General features: G+C 33.8%; 1 protein-coding gene across 1 annotated transcript in view; it reads right to left on the bottom strand.

The window, feature by feature from the left end:
* LOC132749291 (major facilitator superfamily domain-containing protein 1-like) overlaps nt 1–15,505 on the bottom strand; it is a 41,517-nt gene extending 26,012 nt beyond the window's left edge. The window contains exons 1-10 of the mRNA XM_060739015.1: nt 15,369–15,505; nt 13,810–13,919; nt 12,888–13,012; nt 9,624–9,679; nt 9,027–9,170; nt 8,267–8,425; nt 4,482–4,597; nt 3,699–3,799; nt 2,829–2,874; nt 1,469–1,606 (exon numbers count right to left, since the gene is read on the bottom strand). Of these exons, the coding sequence (XP_060594998.1) occupies nt 1,469–1,606; nt 2,829–2,874; nt 3,699–3,799; nt 4,482–4,597; nt 8,267–8,425; nt 9,027–9,170; nt 9,624–9,679; nt 12,888–13,012; nt 13,810–13,919; nt 15,369–15,390 (1,017 nt within the window). The 5' untranslated portion in view covers nt 15,391–15,505. The remainder of the gene's footprint in view (nt 1–1,468; nt 1,607–2,828; nt 2,875–3,698; nt 3,800–4,481; nt 4,598–8,266; nt 8,426–9,026; nt 9,171–9,623; nt 9,680–12,887; nt 13,013–13,809; nt 13,920–15,368) is intronic.
* Between the last annotated feature and the right edge of the window lie 1,842 nt (nt 15,506–17,347).

Genomic DNA, 17,347 nt, shown 5'->3' with positions numbered 1-17,347 from the left:
CAATCATACTGATGGCACAAGTCAAACATTAACAATCATATCAGTGGCATAAGTCAAACATTTACAATCATATCAGTGGCACAAGTCAAACATTTACAATCATATCAGTGGCACAAGTCAAACATTTACAATCATACAAGTGGCATAAGTCGAACATTTACAATCATATCAGTGGCAATCATATCAGTGGCACAAGTCAAACATTTACAATCATATCAGTGGCATAAGTCAAACATTTACAATCATATCAGTGGCATAAGTCAAACATTTACAATCATATCAGTGGCATAAGTCGAACATTAACAATCATATCAGTGGCGCAAGGCGAACATTTACAATCATATCAGTGGCATAAGTCAAACATTTACAATCATATTGTTGGTACAAGGCGAGCATTTACAATCATTTCCGTGGCCCAAGTCAAACATTTACAATCATATCAGTAGCACAAGTCAAACAATTAAAATCATATCAGTAGCACAAGTCGAACATTTACAATCATTTCAGTGGCACAAGTCAAACATTTACAATCATATCAGTGGCATAAGTCAAACATTTACAATCATATCAGTAGCACATGTCGAACATTTACAATCATATCAGTGGCACAAGTCGAACATTTACAATCATATCAGTGGCATAAGTCAAACATTTACCATCATATCGTTGGCACAAGTCAAACATTTACAATCATATCAGTGGCATAAGTCAAACATTTACAATCATGTCGGTGGCACAAGTCATATTGGTGGAACACATCAAACATTTACAATCATATCCGTGGCACAAGTCAAACATTTACCATCATATTTGTGGCACAAGTCAAATATTTACAATCATATTGGTGGCACAAGTCGAACATTTACAATCATATCAGTGGCACAAGTCAAACATTTACAATCATACCAGTGGCATAAGTCAAACATTCACAATCATATCGTTGGCACAAGGCGAACATTGACAATCATATCCGTGGCACAAGTCAAACATTTACAATCATATCGTTGGCACATTAGGCGAACATTTACAATCATATCAGTGGCAAAAGTCAAACATTTACAATCATATCCGTGGCACAAGTCATATTGGTGGAACACATCAAACATTTACAATCATATCGGTGGCACAAGTCAAACATTTACAATCATATTGGTGGCACAAGTTGAACATTTACAATCATATCCGTGGCCCTAGTCAAACATTTACAATCATATCAGTAGCACAAGTCAAACAATTAAAATCATATCACTAGCACAAGTCGAACATTTACAATCATATCAGTGGCACAAGTCAAACATTTACAATCCTATCAGTGGCACAAGTCAAACATTTACGATCATATCAGTGGCACAAGTCAAACATTTACAATCATATCGGTGGCACAAGTCAAACACTTACAACCATATCAGTGGCACAAGTCAAACATTTACAATCATTTAAAGGTTTTTCAATAAAGTTAGACACTTACTGCAGCTATACTGTATGTGACACCAAGCCAGAGTGTTGGTACAAGTGGATAAACATGAGTAAATGCCAGCAAACCAAATACTGGGATAGTAAATACTGCACATCCTATAGCCAGGTATCCTCTCATACCTATTACATCCTGAAATATATAACAATGATATCTCTTTATTCAAATTACATAAACTTTTAATGGTTGGTTGGGTTATTAGTTCCATTTACACTGTTAAAGCTACATGCCTCCAGATGAGTCAAAATATTTCAATAAAATCAAACTTGAGAAAAAGGTACTAAAATGTAAGGCAAAGTAAAAGTTTCAACATTCAAGTAATATTTTACATATTATGTGCAATTAATTTTCAGTATTTACAACTATATTTCTACTGCGTTACTAACACAGTAAAGGCTATTATGCATATTTTGACCACTTTTTGGCAATTTAAGTGTTTGTAAGTGTCATTGATAATGTGTAAATTGCATCCTTTTGGTTACTTCACAATATTACACATTCATTTTGCATTTTCAAAATTTTCATGAAAATTAGCAAGAATCTGGAGGAGTGCTGCTTTAATGAGTCATATGGTAACTGATGGAGCAGGACCTCAGGCTTCCACTCTGCAAATTGTTTCCAGCAGAAAGTAGAGCCACCAATTTCTGATATGCTTTCAGGAGAGCGAACTCGCATGCCACAATCCAAAGTCTGTGTTGAGTTTAAAAGCTATAGTAGTAAAGGGAACATGGTTCAAAATCATGAACTTCTAACACTTGATTGGCCACAGAGACCACAAATTTCTATTGAAATAAATATATTTATCTGAGGAATCCTTTATCAAGCAAATGAGAGGTTTTTGAGTTTATAGCTTGAGAATTTAAATAAGCATAATGAAAAGGTTATACCACTATTAAACTATGCCATACTTACAATAATTTAACCCATATGTTCTTTAAATATTACCGGGTATAATTAACTTTTCTTGAATGTAACTATTGTCCTTTGTTAACATGGGGAATTTTGGTATTAGTATGTTTTTACACTAACTCTGATGTTGAGCTCAGGTGAGCTAAAAATAATACCAGTAAAAAATTTCACGGTGCCCTGTTGTTTATTTAAAAAATTTTTTGAAGTGTTTTTTAAAAACCCGACTTTTTTTTAGCCAGGTTTTATTTTAATTTTAATCAACCCTGCCCAAGGGAAACCCTTATATGAGTTTCCATATTATTTTTCTATTTTTCAATAAACTAAAAATTTAAAAAAAGTCTTTTGGATTAAATAAATTTTAGTTTTTTATACTTACAATAAACCTTTCCCAGGGAAAGGGGAGAAAAACCCTGGGGACATCGTTTGAAAAGAACCTGATATATACGGGTACGTCGGGTCCCCTAAATCCATACTCTTTCAAAAGAATTTTTCTGAAATGATTTAAAGAAAAAAAAAACAATTATTGGATAACCTTAAAACCCTTTTTTGACATACCCCCAATGGACATGTCGGCTTTAATTTGGAACAGAACATTTTAATTTTTAGGGGATTTCAAAATCAAAAATTTTAAAAACACCCTTTTCCGTCAGAAAAAAACATTTTTTTCCCTGTTTCCTTGGAAAAAAAAGTAGCCCCGGGAAAGTGGGAAATTTTTTGTCATAAAAAATTTGCAAATTTTAAACAAAAAAAAGCAAACTTTACTTCCATACCAAAAAACTAAACCACTATAAAAATCTAATTTAATTTTAAAACCCCTATAAACGGTTTTTTTATTTTGAGATCAAAAAGCAAATTTTTTTTTAAATTTTTGGGTACTTTTTTTGACAAATAAATTTTCCATTCGAACTACCTTTTTTTCAGGTTTAATATCTAACGCTTTTTTAAAAAATAATTTCCCAAAGAGGAAAAAAAACACATTAAAATTTCCTTTTCTAAAGGAAGGGAAAAAAATGCTGTTTCTGAAGCATAATGTGCCTTTAATACTATCACATAACCATTAAAAATTATTAATTGCACAAGTATACCATTTATTCTGTTGATTGCAATAAATATGTATATTGAGGGTTTGGTGCAAAAGGGTTGTAACTCATATTAAATAAAGAAGGAGTTACAACCCTTTCACACCAAGCTATCGAAAATTATTTATTATTATGTAAGTCTTCATAGCTCGAAAGCTGACAATGTAATCTGTGATTTAAACTTGCTTACAATGGTAAGTTTTAAAAGGGCAAACCAGTACATGAATACACCTTACCTTGAATCAGCTACAAATGGGAACACACCATTATAAAAGAACATGATTGTCAAAGCCAGGAGCCAATATGAGACGGAGAAATAACGTACATCTGTCACCCTCTGTAAGTGAAATAAACATAGACATTAGAGTAAGGGAGGTAACAAAATACTTAACTATGATCTCAGAGTCAGTGAGTTAACAAAATACTTAACTATCTAAAGAGTAAGGGAGATAACAAAATACTTAACAATGATCATAGAGTAAGGGAAGTAACAAAATACTTAACTATCTAAAGAGTAAGGGATGTAACAAAATTATTAACTACCTAAAGAGTAAGGGACATAACAAAATATGTAACTAAAATGTTTCAAAACAGTTATGGCACTAAATTATTCTTTTAATTAATCAAACCTTGCTTAAAATTTAAATGAAATTTCAAAATAAATATGGTAGGAAATTTTCTGTAACTGACATGATACAAATTAACATTTTTATAATTCTAACAATTTTTCACAATGCCTTAAACATAAATTATTACGTTAATTTTAGTCTACAATTTTGAAAAATGGTTAAGCCTACAAAATTTTGTTAATGTATGAGCATTATGGCCAATTAAAGGTAATATGGTTATTATTGATATTTACATGCAAAAAAATTAAAGATCTTACATTGACAATTTCACGCAAAAAGGACTTTCAATTTTTGTCATTTAGACAGATAATGGTAACAGCTGTTGATATAGGAAAAAAGGCCAAAAACAGGATAAAAATTGACAATCAGAGGCAAAAACATATATCTTACCACTTTTTTGGACTCTGTTCTAAGATTATCAGCATCACCAAGTTGTTTTACACCGTAAATATCTAGGAAGCTGACAATAATTGCCGACACAAATCCTAGACCACATAACATAGCTCCTGCAAGGTACAATGTATATTAAGCAAATTTAATAAACAAAAGTCTAACTGTGTTTAAACATGTCTCTGGCTTTGAGAAAGTTTATGTTATGTATCAGCTTAGTATAACTTTAAGACACACAGACACTGCTAAAATGTACAACAAGTTATCCATTTGGGAAAAATACCACAGGTCCTCTTAAATGTGTGTGTGTGTGTAGGTCCTCTGTGAGTGTAGGTCCTCTAATTGCCAGTGTATGTCCTCTAACTGTGTGTGTAGGTCCTCTTATTGTGTGTGTATGTCTTGTAATTGTTGGTTTTCCCAAGCAACAAGGTACTAATGTAGAACTGCATAATACATTAATCTAACTGGATAGAAATTAGTCAGCCTAACATTTTTTTTAAAACAAGCAAGTCTATATGATCAATAATGTACGATAAACATTCATTAAAAAAGGACATGCCCTTTTTGCCAGAAATCTGGTTGGTCAATAATAATATTTTCTAATAAGCAAATAAGTTTTATACAGTTGAAACTGTACTAACGGTCACCTCTTATCGGCGGTCACCTGACCTTAACGCGCCATTTTGTGACGCCCCAACGGAAAATTACTATTTTATACAAATCTGTTTCGACTGGTCCACCTGCTGTCCGCCGGTCCAACGGTCCACCTAAAATGCTTCCCCGAATTCTTAAACTACTATCATTTCTTAAGCGTCAGTGAGGGTGAAACGGCCCAGGACTGTAATTTGTTTTTAAAGATGACACGTGTCACGGATTAACAAAGCTACTTTGAGTCAGGCAGCTAGATATTAAAGACAAACCACAACATGTCAAGAAATTTTGCATAATTGCTAATCCGTATCGTAATAAAATCGTTTTGGAAAACGTCTCCACGCACTTGCAATCGTTGTCTTTTGAGTAAAAACTGTACTGTAACGCAGTTTTTTTTTTTCAATTTATTCGATTTAAGGAAAAAAAAAAAGAAGGAAAAAATGCATTGTCAATGGCGGAAAGAAATATTTTTATTTGTTTCCTTTTTATCAGTTTATCTCGATTCAGATAAATTTGGTGCGTACATGGTACTTACCAAAGAAATGAAAATGAATTACATCGCCAATTGTCTAAATAATCCTCAGTAATAAATTCATTAAAAACACTCGCTCCATGTTGAAAATAAAATTGCATAAATATAATGAGGTCATTGTTAAATCACACCCATTAAGTTTACATACCAGATGACCTCTAAGAGTAACTAGCGGGCTCTTCGAATGAATCTTTGATGTTTACAAACCTGTAGCCCTGCTGTTTCAATCCAAAACATCAAAGGAAGTGCCGACACTTAGATGACGTGTACACAATATTCTATTGATCAAAAGTTAGAAAAAGAAATCAAGTTATTTTGGAAAAAATACCAATTTAAATGTATTGGGGGACCAGAAAGGATATTTTAATGGGTATTTAATTGTTGTAACTTTTTGTAATCGTTTCTCCCAATGGATTTGCAAAAATTGAATTCAATTGGGAATTCAGTAATTTGTAAAAACAAGAACTAAGGCCAAAATGTCAAGAAAAAAGTGCCCGTTTAAAACTGTGGTAATAATAATATAAATAAAAATAGTTTTTTAATCGAAAAACTGAAAGGATGTGAATGGAAAACCAAACCATTTTGTATTTAAACACTATTTAAATTTACTGCAAAGTCCCTGATTTTCCCCTACAGGTTCTAAAATGTTCCAAAATCTTAAAACTTACATTTGTCCGATGTAAAGTTAATTGTTTAAAAGTACATGTCATGCAGATAAAATCCTAAAGTACTTTATGCATATATTGTCCCACCTCATTGTCAACTAAATCCGTTTAATAAAAACTTTGAATTAATTTAAAACCGCCGGTAAATTACTTTAATTACCGATCAATTTCCAAAAGATAATGCATTTCACAAGTTTGTTATTTTACCGTGTTTCAGTTTACTGATCAGATAATTGGGTAAACTACAAAAAATGAAAAGGAATTAAAATCCGCCAATTTTAAATAATCCTGCGGGGTTAAACATTTCTAAATATTAAAATTGTTATTCACCCCCTGTTTACATTCCTGATCTAAGAGGTAAAATGGCTCTTAAATTTTAAACTCTAATTTTACAAAATATCCCGTCCAATTCGAAACTTAAAAGAAGTTCCGGGAATTAGAAGTGTAAATATTCTATGATAAAATTAAAAAAGGGGAAAAAATTTTTTTGGAAGAAAAAATTGACGCTTTTTAAATTTATTTCAGAAGTTCGAAATTTGGGTTATTACAGTCGGACCCCGATTATTCGACAACCCTTTATTCGAATACACGGCATTATCCGAAGTAGATCGTCAGTCCCGTTTTTATCTCTATATAAATCAATATAAATACAAGCGTATTATTCGAAATGCATTATCCGAATACCTCCTATTTTTGGAAGTAAAATTTCCGTCCGAATTATACAATTATGAAAGAATTTCACACCTATTATTCGAAGCCAGTCTAATTATTATTCGAAGCCAGACTAATTGGTGCAGATCCACCGTCGGCTGACCGGTCGGAAGACTTGGGTGAAGATTTTAGCTGTAAATACCGTAGTGAACAACACGCGCCATTTTATCAAGGCTTGCGCCCGAAAACGAAAACGATACATAATGTAGAATAAAATGCAAGTATTTATGTCTTCAATGTCAATACAATAATTTGTACGCATTTTTTCTTTAATATTTATTTTTCTCAATTGATTACAGGAAGTAAGTGTGTTGTAAACGGTAGTTTTGCTATGATTGGTCAAAGTGGAGTAGTTTTTGTCTATCACAATATTCCGATTTCGATTATTCGAACCTATCGATTATTCAAAGTAAATGGTCAGTCCCAGGCACTTCGAATAAACAGGGTTGGACTGTAATTAGTTTCAATTATTGACATAATAAATCGTGAGTGCATTTATTTATCTGTGTTACATTCATGTAAAGCTTTATGTTGGAAGGAGTGTGTACAAGTTAAACCATTAATGGCATACCTTTGTAAATGGTTAAAAACTGATGATGATGATGATGTTGATGAATCAGACTGGTTTATTTATACTTAAATCAGATTTATTTTACAAATAAATGAATAATTTATTTGGATAAAAACCTGACTCTCCATTCAGCAGCCACTTGTCTTAAGCAAAATGACTGAATCCCTTGGCTGGCTGCTTAAGACAGTTTTGACTGTATACAATATGTTTTTTTTTTTCTTCAGCTCATTCAATGTCTGACTATTCAGTGTCTTAATCTTGTAGATTTCAGGGTTATTTTTTGGCTTTGTTTATAAGAAATGATAAGGGTGGATAAACATAAAGTTTTGCAAGTTAAAGTACTCTAGGATAAATTAACAAGATGCAATTATAATCATAAATGATTAGTGAAATATAGTAGAACTACCGGTACAAAAAATGTATTTAAATAGATTTCAGAGAGCAAAATTCTCTATCAGTTGGGATTGAAAAAGAAATTAAGAGCAGATTCAAGAATATTATCATAAAACACAACAATTTATAATATCATATACAAATGATGAAGAAAGACAATTTTTCAAAATCTATAACATGCATGTATTTTTCACCAGTTTTTTCCAACAAGTAATATATCCTTTTACATTTAACATAAATTGTAAACGAAAAAAATCTGTACCTCCCCAGAGAGTCCAATTCAGTCCATATGTGCCTTCAAAATTCTTTGTGAGAAAGAAGTTTAGAACACTGCCCAGTCGAGAAAAGGCCAGAGTTATACCGAATGCAAGAGCCAATTCTTTATTCCTGAACCAGTAGGCTGTCAAACGATTCTGGACAACTGTAAAAAAACAATATGCTCAATATATATAATAGGGACAATAAACTCAGTTACAAAATGTTGGATGATGAAAACAGGTATAGCTAAGTTGTGCTCATTGTAGCAGAAGCGTAGAATTATTTAAGCTCTATTTTTTGACACTGATCGAATAGTGGCCCATATCGCTATGCCTGAGAGGGGTTAGTGACACAGGAACATTTTACCATGATCAGTCTGTAGTTTATCACTTCATTACAAAGAAACCAAGGTCCAAGGGGAGTAGGATCAAATTGCTCCAGGATAATGCACCTGCGCACCGGTCAGCCTTCGTAAAGCTTATTTAGAGGAGTAGAGAATTTAGCTACATCCTGCTTATAGTCCTGACTTCTCTCCTTGTGACTTTTGGTTAAATTCATTCATCAAATCTTGCCTTCGTGGTCGCCATTTATCACAAACAATATTTTTTGAAACTTTCTGTTGCATACTACCTAAAATGATTGCTCTCTTATAATGTAATGTCCACAATGTGCAGCTGTGAGGTTTTTACATGTTAAAAGTTTAGAACCTATTTATGCAATAATGAGCCATGTCAAAAAGAAGGAAAACTTTTAGCAACACTTACTTGTCATAGACCCATTTCCTGATCCAAACAGGAGTCGTCCTAACAACATTACAGGCAGCATAGCTTTGGTTCCCTTCAACATGGCACCAACAGCAAATGTGCTGGATCCCAGCACAACCAGGAATGAAAACAGGAACAAACCAACTAGGAGTAAAGAAAGATTAATGTTTTGTAACTTAACAAAATCATTTTGTTATTTTACACAAACATGCTAAGAAAAAATATATAAAATTCAAATATCTCTTTGATATTGATATGCTTATCTAAGACCAGGCTACAGTGGCCTCTGTGGCCAAGTGGTTAAGGTTGTTGACTTTGAATCACTTGCCCCTCGCCGCTGTAGCTTCAAATCCTGATTCTCTCATGTGAGGAAGCTTTCCAGCTTGCTTATAGAATGCTGATGGTTCTACTCAGGTTCATGCCAGAAATAATGCTAGGAAAGGCATCTGAGGACTTATGACCTATACTGTGTTGGTGTAGCCTAAAACTCAACCAAGAAAAATGAATGACCAGACTATATTAGACATGCCTTACAGAATGCTCAAAATTCATACTGTACTGTATACAATGTATAGTGCTGATAGAAAGTGTACATACTTCTGTTGCCTAACTTGTCAATGAGGAATCCAGCTCCTATCACCACAAAAGCATTCCTGGAACACAAAAAAGTATGGTTTAACAATTAATCACCTTAAATGTCATTACTTGCCATAAATATATCTGTTCTTCTTGCTTGCCAATATTTACAAAATACTTTGAGTTTCAAAGAGACTGTTTCAATTGTGTTAGCTTAAATGTTCTAAATCAGTCTCTCCTATAAATTATCTTTCATCTTATATATCAATTTATCAGCAATCATATGTAAAACAAGGGCTGTAAATGGGCAGCATGCTCGACTATTCTCAATGCTTGATTGTAAAACAAGAGTTTGGATCACATAGAGTTTTCTAGGCTCAAAAAGGGCCATAGTTCTGTCAAAATTCATAGTGACCTCTTATCATACCCTCAGTACTCATTAGCTCTCCCTATAATCGCTCACCTGACTTATCAAACTCATCCAAACAATTACCTAGACAAGCATTCTGACCAAGTCTCATGACAGGTGAGTCAAAAATGTGACCACTACAGTGTTAACAAGGATTATCCATATTTGAGCAGTGCGACCTAGTTTTTTACCCAGGTGACACATATTCAAACTTGACCTAGAAATCATCAAAACAAACTTTCAGACCAATTTCCAGGATACTTGGATCAAAACAGTAGCAACTAGAGTGTTAACAAGATTTTTCTATTTTTAGCTCCGGTGACCTAGTTTCACATGCGATTTCGAACTCATCCAAGCAATTACCTAGACAAGCATCCTGACCAAGTTTGATGATAATTGAGTCGAAAATGTGACCACTAGAATGTTAACAAGGTTTTTCCATATTTGGGCGGTGTGACCTAGTTTTTCATCCAAGATGACCCATGTTCGAACTTGACTTAGAAATCATCAAAACAAACTTTCAGACCACTTAACAGAATATTTGGATCACAACAGTAGCCACTAGAGTGTTAACAAGAGTTTTCTATTTTTAGCTCCTGTGACCTAGTTTTTCATCCGAGATGACCCATGTTCGATTTATTCCCAGCAATGACCTAGACAAGTTTCCTGACCAAGTTTGATGACAATTGAGTCAAAATTGTGACCACTAGAGTGTTAACAAGGTTTTTCCATTTTTAGCTCCTGTGACCTAGTTTTTCATCCGAGATGACCCATGTTCAAACTCATCTGACCTATCAGCTAGACAAGCACTTTGATGAAGTTTGATGATGATTGATGCAAAAATGTGACCGCTAGAGTGTTAACAAGGTTTTTCTATTTTTAGCTCCGGTGACCTACTTTTTCATCCGATATGACCCATGTCCGAACTCATCCGAGCTATCACCTAGACAAACATCCTGATCAAGTTTGATGATGATTGAGGCAAAATTGTGACCTCTAGAGTGTTAACATGGTTTTTCTATTTTTAGCTCCGGTGACCTAGTTTTTCATCCGAGATGACCCATGTTCAAACTCATCTGAGCTTTCACCTAGACAAGCATCTTGACCAAGTTGATGATGACTGATGCAAAAATGTGACAGCTAGAGTGTTAACAAGGTTTTTCTATTTTTAGCTCCGGTGACCTACTTTTTCATCCGAGATGACCCATGTTCGAACTCATCCGAGCTATCAACTAGATAAGCATCCTGACCAAGTTTGATGATGATTGATGCAAAAATGTGACCGCTAGAGTGTTAACAAGGTTTTTCTATTTTTAGCTCCGGTGACCTACTTTTTTTATCCGAGATGACCCATGTTCGAACTCATCCGAGCTATCACCCGAACTATCACCTAGACAAGCATCTTGACCAAGTTTGATGATGATTGATGCAAAAATGTGACCGCTAGAGTGTTAACAAGGTTTTTCTATTTTTAGCTCCGGTGACCTACTTTTTCATCCTAGATGACCCATGTTCGAACTCATCCGAGCTATCACCTAGACAAACATCCTGACCAAGTTTGATGATGATTGAGGCGAAAATGTGACCTCTAGAGTGTTAACAAGGTTTTTTTTTAGCTCTTGTGACCTAGTTTCTCATCCGAGATGACCCATGTTCGAATTCATTCGAGCTATCAACTAGATAAGCATCCTGACCAAGTTTGATGATGATTGAGGCAAAAATGCGACAGCTAGAGTGTTAACAACTTAATGTGAACGGCCGACGGACAACGGCCGACATAAGACGGACGACGGACAATCATCGATCCTAAAAGCTCACCCTGAGCATGCTCAGGTGAGCTAAAATGTTAATTGTTGATGTTATCATTGAAATTTATTGTCTTTCAAATAATATTATACGAGGACATGCAATTGTACAGCTACTGTAATGATGAAGAATCCATATATGAGCCGCGCCATGACAACATAATGGGTTTGTGACCAGCATTGATCCAGACCAGCCTGAGCATCCACGCAGCCTGATCAGGATCCATGCTGTTCACTATCAGTTTCTCTACTTGCAATATGGTTTGTAAGCGAACAGCATGGATTCTGATCAGACTGGGCGGATGCGTAGGCTGGTCTTGATCCGTGCTGGTTGCAAACCCATTATGTTGGTTTTGTCATGACGCGGCCCATATCTTTATATTTGCTATATTTACAGCAATGTATCAGCCAATCTCATAGAACCAAAGAACTTCTCAATATAAGCTCAATAGTTTCCTTTTAAAATTTCAATCTTCGAGAGTTCGAGCGATCGGTGTTCGAGAGATCCAAGGTAGAACAATATATATTATATAGGAATTTTGCCGGGACTGGGGGATGAGTTCGAGCAAAGGGAGGTATTCAAGTGATCCGAGTTCGAGCGAATGAAGTTTAACTGTATTACCGTTGTTCCTTTCAAAGGGCAGCAACAAGTTACAGGGCTCACAACGTTTCAAGCAAAAACTTTGTCATGTATATACCAACTTTGCTCTCCTAATAATTTCCAGCAGTTTTTGAAGCAACAATATATTTTTCAGTCAGATGCTTTTAGGATAATGTCATAGATTCTTTTTTACGCCAGTTTAAACATACGTGTACCTTGTTATTTTGTAAGATGTCAAAAATAACAAGTTTAAATGCCACAATTACAGATTGCAAAAATCTCTTTTTTTTATTTCAGATGCCTTTTCAAGATTACAAATACAATGGCTTATTTACAAGTTTGTTTAGTTGTTTTTTAAGCCGATTTTAGTTTGACCATTATCATATCTTGGTTGTATATTGATATGGAAGCCCCCTTTCACTTTTGAATAATCTTTGCATGAAGTAAAATAAATAGTTTAATACACTTACGTCCAAGCATAAATTGCATATAGAAGATTGTAACTATCATCTGACATTCCAAGACAGTCATCACAAGTTACATTACATATGCTTACATTTGTTGTGGAATTTGCATCTGTACAATTTTTTTGTGTCTAAAATAAGTGAAACAATCTTGTAAAATTGACATCTTGTAAAAATATGATTAATTTATCATTATTTATTATGTTAAATTAATATTTTAAAGAATATTCTGTGATGCAGTCATCAAAATCAGGATAAGTATATACATATACAAGCAAATCGGGCTAGTAGTTATGGGTTACCGTTCAATATAATCAAATATAATATATTGTCACTGTAAATTTCAGAGGTTTAATAGCCTGAGAGAAAATCTTTTCAAGAGTCTTTTCATGCAGTAGCACTAATGATATATCTCTATCTTCCTTAGAGTCAACGCCTGCTGGGGACATAGACTTGACGCGCGTCAACTGACAAGAATGTCAGCAAAAGAGTTGAAATAAAAGAGTATAAAAGTAATAAAAATGAGTATATTGTTAAAAACAGGTTAAAAACAGAATAGGTATCTTAGGGAGACGTATGTTCAGTCCGGCTTACAGCCAGACTGAACTCAGGGCCAGACAAGTTTATGATATCAGGTGGTAAAGCATTCCAGTCGACTAATGTTCTTGGGAAAAATAATTTTTTATAGTAATCAGTTTTAGTTCGGACTTATTATATACTGATTTCTATAAAGTAGACATTTACTTCAAAATTTTCACTATTTTTTAGAGCCAATTATTGCAACAACTTCATCATTTGTATTAAAATGCATTCAAAAAATTCCATTCAAAGAACTAATTGACTGGCTTGTTATATTACATTAAATTACACAGCTTAGTTTGAAAAAATTTAGGCATCAAGTGTGATAATTGGATTAACTTATACTCACGTGTACAGTGCCTGTAAATGTGTCCTGAAGCACACTTGGCATATCAAAGCAAAAGTATGATCCAAATGTAAGCAAACAGTTAAAAAACAGCAACACAAATCTGTAAGCACCTGAAAAAAACAAATTTACTTACAATAAAATAATCAATAAAAGCAGTGATTAATCTAGATGTGCGTCTTCCGTAAAATACGCATAAAAATCTAAAAAGACGCACAGTTTCAAAATATGTGCGTTCAATTTGATGCATGCAAATCTGGTAGTTTATAATCCAAAATATCACGATTAATGATTTTTATGTACTGTTCGCATAAGAGCGAATGGCCTACAATGGTGAAATATAAAACAAAGTTGAGGCAGAGGTCTGCCTGCGCCATTGGCGTTAAAAAAAAATGAAAATTGCACAGGAAAATCGTCAGCAAAAGGCCAAGGGCGCATCTAAAATCTGTGCCAGACTTATATCGTATGTTATTTAGTCATCCAGACAAAACTGGTACCAAAAGCAACATGTTACCCATTCCCCTGTAATTATGCATATTCTTGAGTTTATCCATTTCCCTATAGCATTTTTCCAAGTTATCTACTTACCTAATCCCTTTCCCACACAGATACGCATTTCTACTACTGCATTTCTACTACCGTAATTTAATCCAATAAAGCAAACAAAAAATTATACAACTACTTAATATTTAAAATAATTATCGGTAACTGAAAAAAAGTGTTGCTACAAATGTATTTTAAAAAATGCTGTAAGTTACTGTACAGTATAATCTGACACAGACAGGTGTGCAAATTGATTACCCCTAAGGTCACTCAAGTTCACACAAGCTTTGGCTGATGGAGTGTAAAAAAAAAAGATGTCTATTTCGTCATCAGAATATTTGACAGGGTGATTAACCAATTCGGGAAACATTGTGCATGACTTTTTTTCATGATCAATTGAAGGTCAAACTGTGTATGCTTTCTACACAGAGGCATACAAGGAGCAATATTAAAAGTCGTCAGTACACAGTGTGACAGGGACATTTTGTGCAAATTACGAACAATTAAAATGGATAATGCACAGTATAAGACATAAGTAGTAAGAAAATAAATTATGCAAATTAGATTTTTGAGCAGCCAATAAAAAATGTTTTGACTGCAATTAATATATATTAGTACCAAAAATAACTTTTTTTATACACAAATTTAATTACTTAATCCCTTGTTATAAAAACATGCAAATCATGTCAAGGATCTGCTATTAAAAAAAAAAATTCTGCTAAGACGCATTTAATTTGCTACATGACTCATTGATTTTGCCAGAGGACTCATTGTTTTCAAACATGGCATTGTAAGGAATTTCTAGATTGATCACTGATAAAAGTATTATATTCTCAAGCTTGTCTATGTTGGTTTATAGCTGATTTTAAAATCTGGTCTCATATTATCAAATGACAATGATTTGCAGTAATATGGGCAATAATCTGTTAAATGAGGAATGTTGTCCGAAAAATAATTTATCCGGAATTTACAACATTTCACACTACATAAAATATCGCGTTTTCGAACATCAAACTTACGATCTTGAGCGTGGATCGCCATCTGTATTTACAAGGTTACTGATTTTCTGGTTGCATGAAATGTCTTTTTTGCAATGTTCAAATAAACGAAGTTTTGAACTTTGTTTTCTTTTGCTCAGCTGATCGCTGTGCTCGATTTCTAGGAACAATACTAAGTTGGCAAATATTTTAACCGAACGATAATTCTACGTACATAATGTATTTTATTTATTTAATGGACTGTTTTAAAATTTGTCGTTTTTCCCATTTGTTCTTTTCTGCGAAGTTTGCTATAATTTTTTTTAACTTGTGGCAAATGTACGAGGGCTGTCCGGAAAGTTCGTAGACAAGGCTATAAAATCATTAAAAGCAATCATATCAATATGATGATTGAATATTTTGCTAAAGTATTTATCTGCTACATATTTCTAAATATTTTTGTTTTTAAACAATAATTAATTTTAAATATGAAATTCATAAAGTAAAAGGAATATAACATGTATTAAGTATACGCCAGACAGGTACGGTGGCTGTTGAAATCGGAAGAAATTGAATAGCGGGTAAACATGAAGTTAATTTGACGCCGTTGACATTGTCAAAGTGCTCCATGATGATGTTTATATATTGTATGTAATTACTGTTAAAACACAAATGTAAGTCACAGTTCAGTAATTTTTTATAAATGTGTTCGCTAGATATGTATATTTTTGCTGACAAAATGTGTACAACGTATGTTTTGTTATACAATAAAAAATGAAGAAGTATATGAACTTTCCGGACATCCCTCGTAGATAGAAACGCACAATCAACCTAATAAAGATGAGAGTTACATCGGAAAAAATAATAACTTCAAAATAAGTTTACGTGAAAATCGATCAGTTTGTGTCAGCGAACGTCGAACGATCTACCCTCCCTAACCAGATGCCTATAATAGATACCATGTGATTTTTTTGTGAGGAAACCGCTTATTCTTGTGAATAACCTATAATTATGTAAAAGCTTTTAATTTTTTTAAATGAAATGCCGCGTTTAAACAAATATAAATTTTGGGGAAGAAATACTCCTCCTCCAGCCCTTTATTATAATTTGCACCATGGAGTGCACTCAGTATTTCCTTTTGACAAATGCACATGTGTATTGTAATAATTACGAACATCTAATTTGACTGTTCAAAATGTTATCTGAGACTTTCACGAAAATGATTGCCCCTGTCATGGTACCATTTATAACCATTTACTTTTCATTTTATCATTTGACAACTCAGATATTTATATACACTACGGAAATACAATAAGACTTTTCAAAGTCATAAATCATTATGACCAACTGCTTACCTAAATGTTTTATTTGTTGTTTTTTTTTGTTTTGTTTTTTATTAGTTTGTTTGTATTTTTTTTATTTATTTATTTTTGTAAGGATAAATCGGTCTTTAATATTCATAGCTACCGACTCTTTTCTTAAAAGCGGTCTGGTAAGCCACTTCCAGACCGCTTAACAGGTCTGTAACAAATTAAAAGGGTTCCTTCTTGGACAAAGTTTTAAAACTGTAAAGGTTACAGGCCATTTGTGGAATTCATAGGAATCCGTTTTCTATAATTGTCCTTATTTTCTAGAAAATATAAAAACAATTATTATAAACGCAGTCCCGTCAAATAGTTTCCCATTTTCACAGATTCAAGGATGGCACATCTGTCCATGGCATCACATCGTCTCATTGTGTTAATACTGACTTGTTTGGATTATAAAGCGCATTTGAGCCGTGTCACGACAAAACCAACATAGTGGGTTTGCGACCAGCATGGATCCAGACCAGCCTGCGCATCCGCGCAGTCTGATCAGGATCCATGCAGTTCGATTACAAAGTCTATAACAAGTAGTGAAACTGATAGCGAACAGCATGGATCCTGACCAGAGCGCGCGGATGCGCAGGCTGGTCTGGATCCATGCTGGTCGCAAAACCCCTATGTTGGTTTTGACGCGGCTCAATTTATTTTTCACCT

Source organism: Ruditapes philippinarum, unplaced genomic scaffold (genome assembly GCF_026571515.1).
Source record: "Ruditapes philippinarum isolate M1 unplaced genomic scaffold, ASM2657151v2 ctg2860_1_1_1_1, whole genome shotgun sequence".
NCBI classification, from domain to species: Eukaryota; Metazoa; Mollusca; class Bivalvia; order Venerida; family Veneridae; genus Ruditapes; species Ruditapes philippinarum.
The sequence above is the reverse complement of the archived record's forward strand: the minus strand, read 5'-3'. Positions and strand labels throughout refer to the sequence as shown.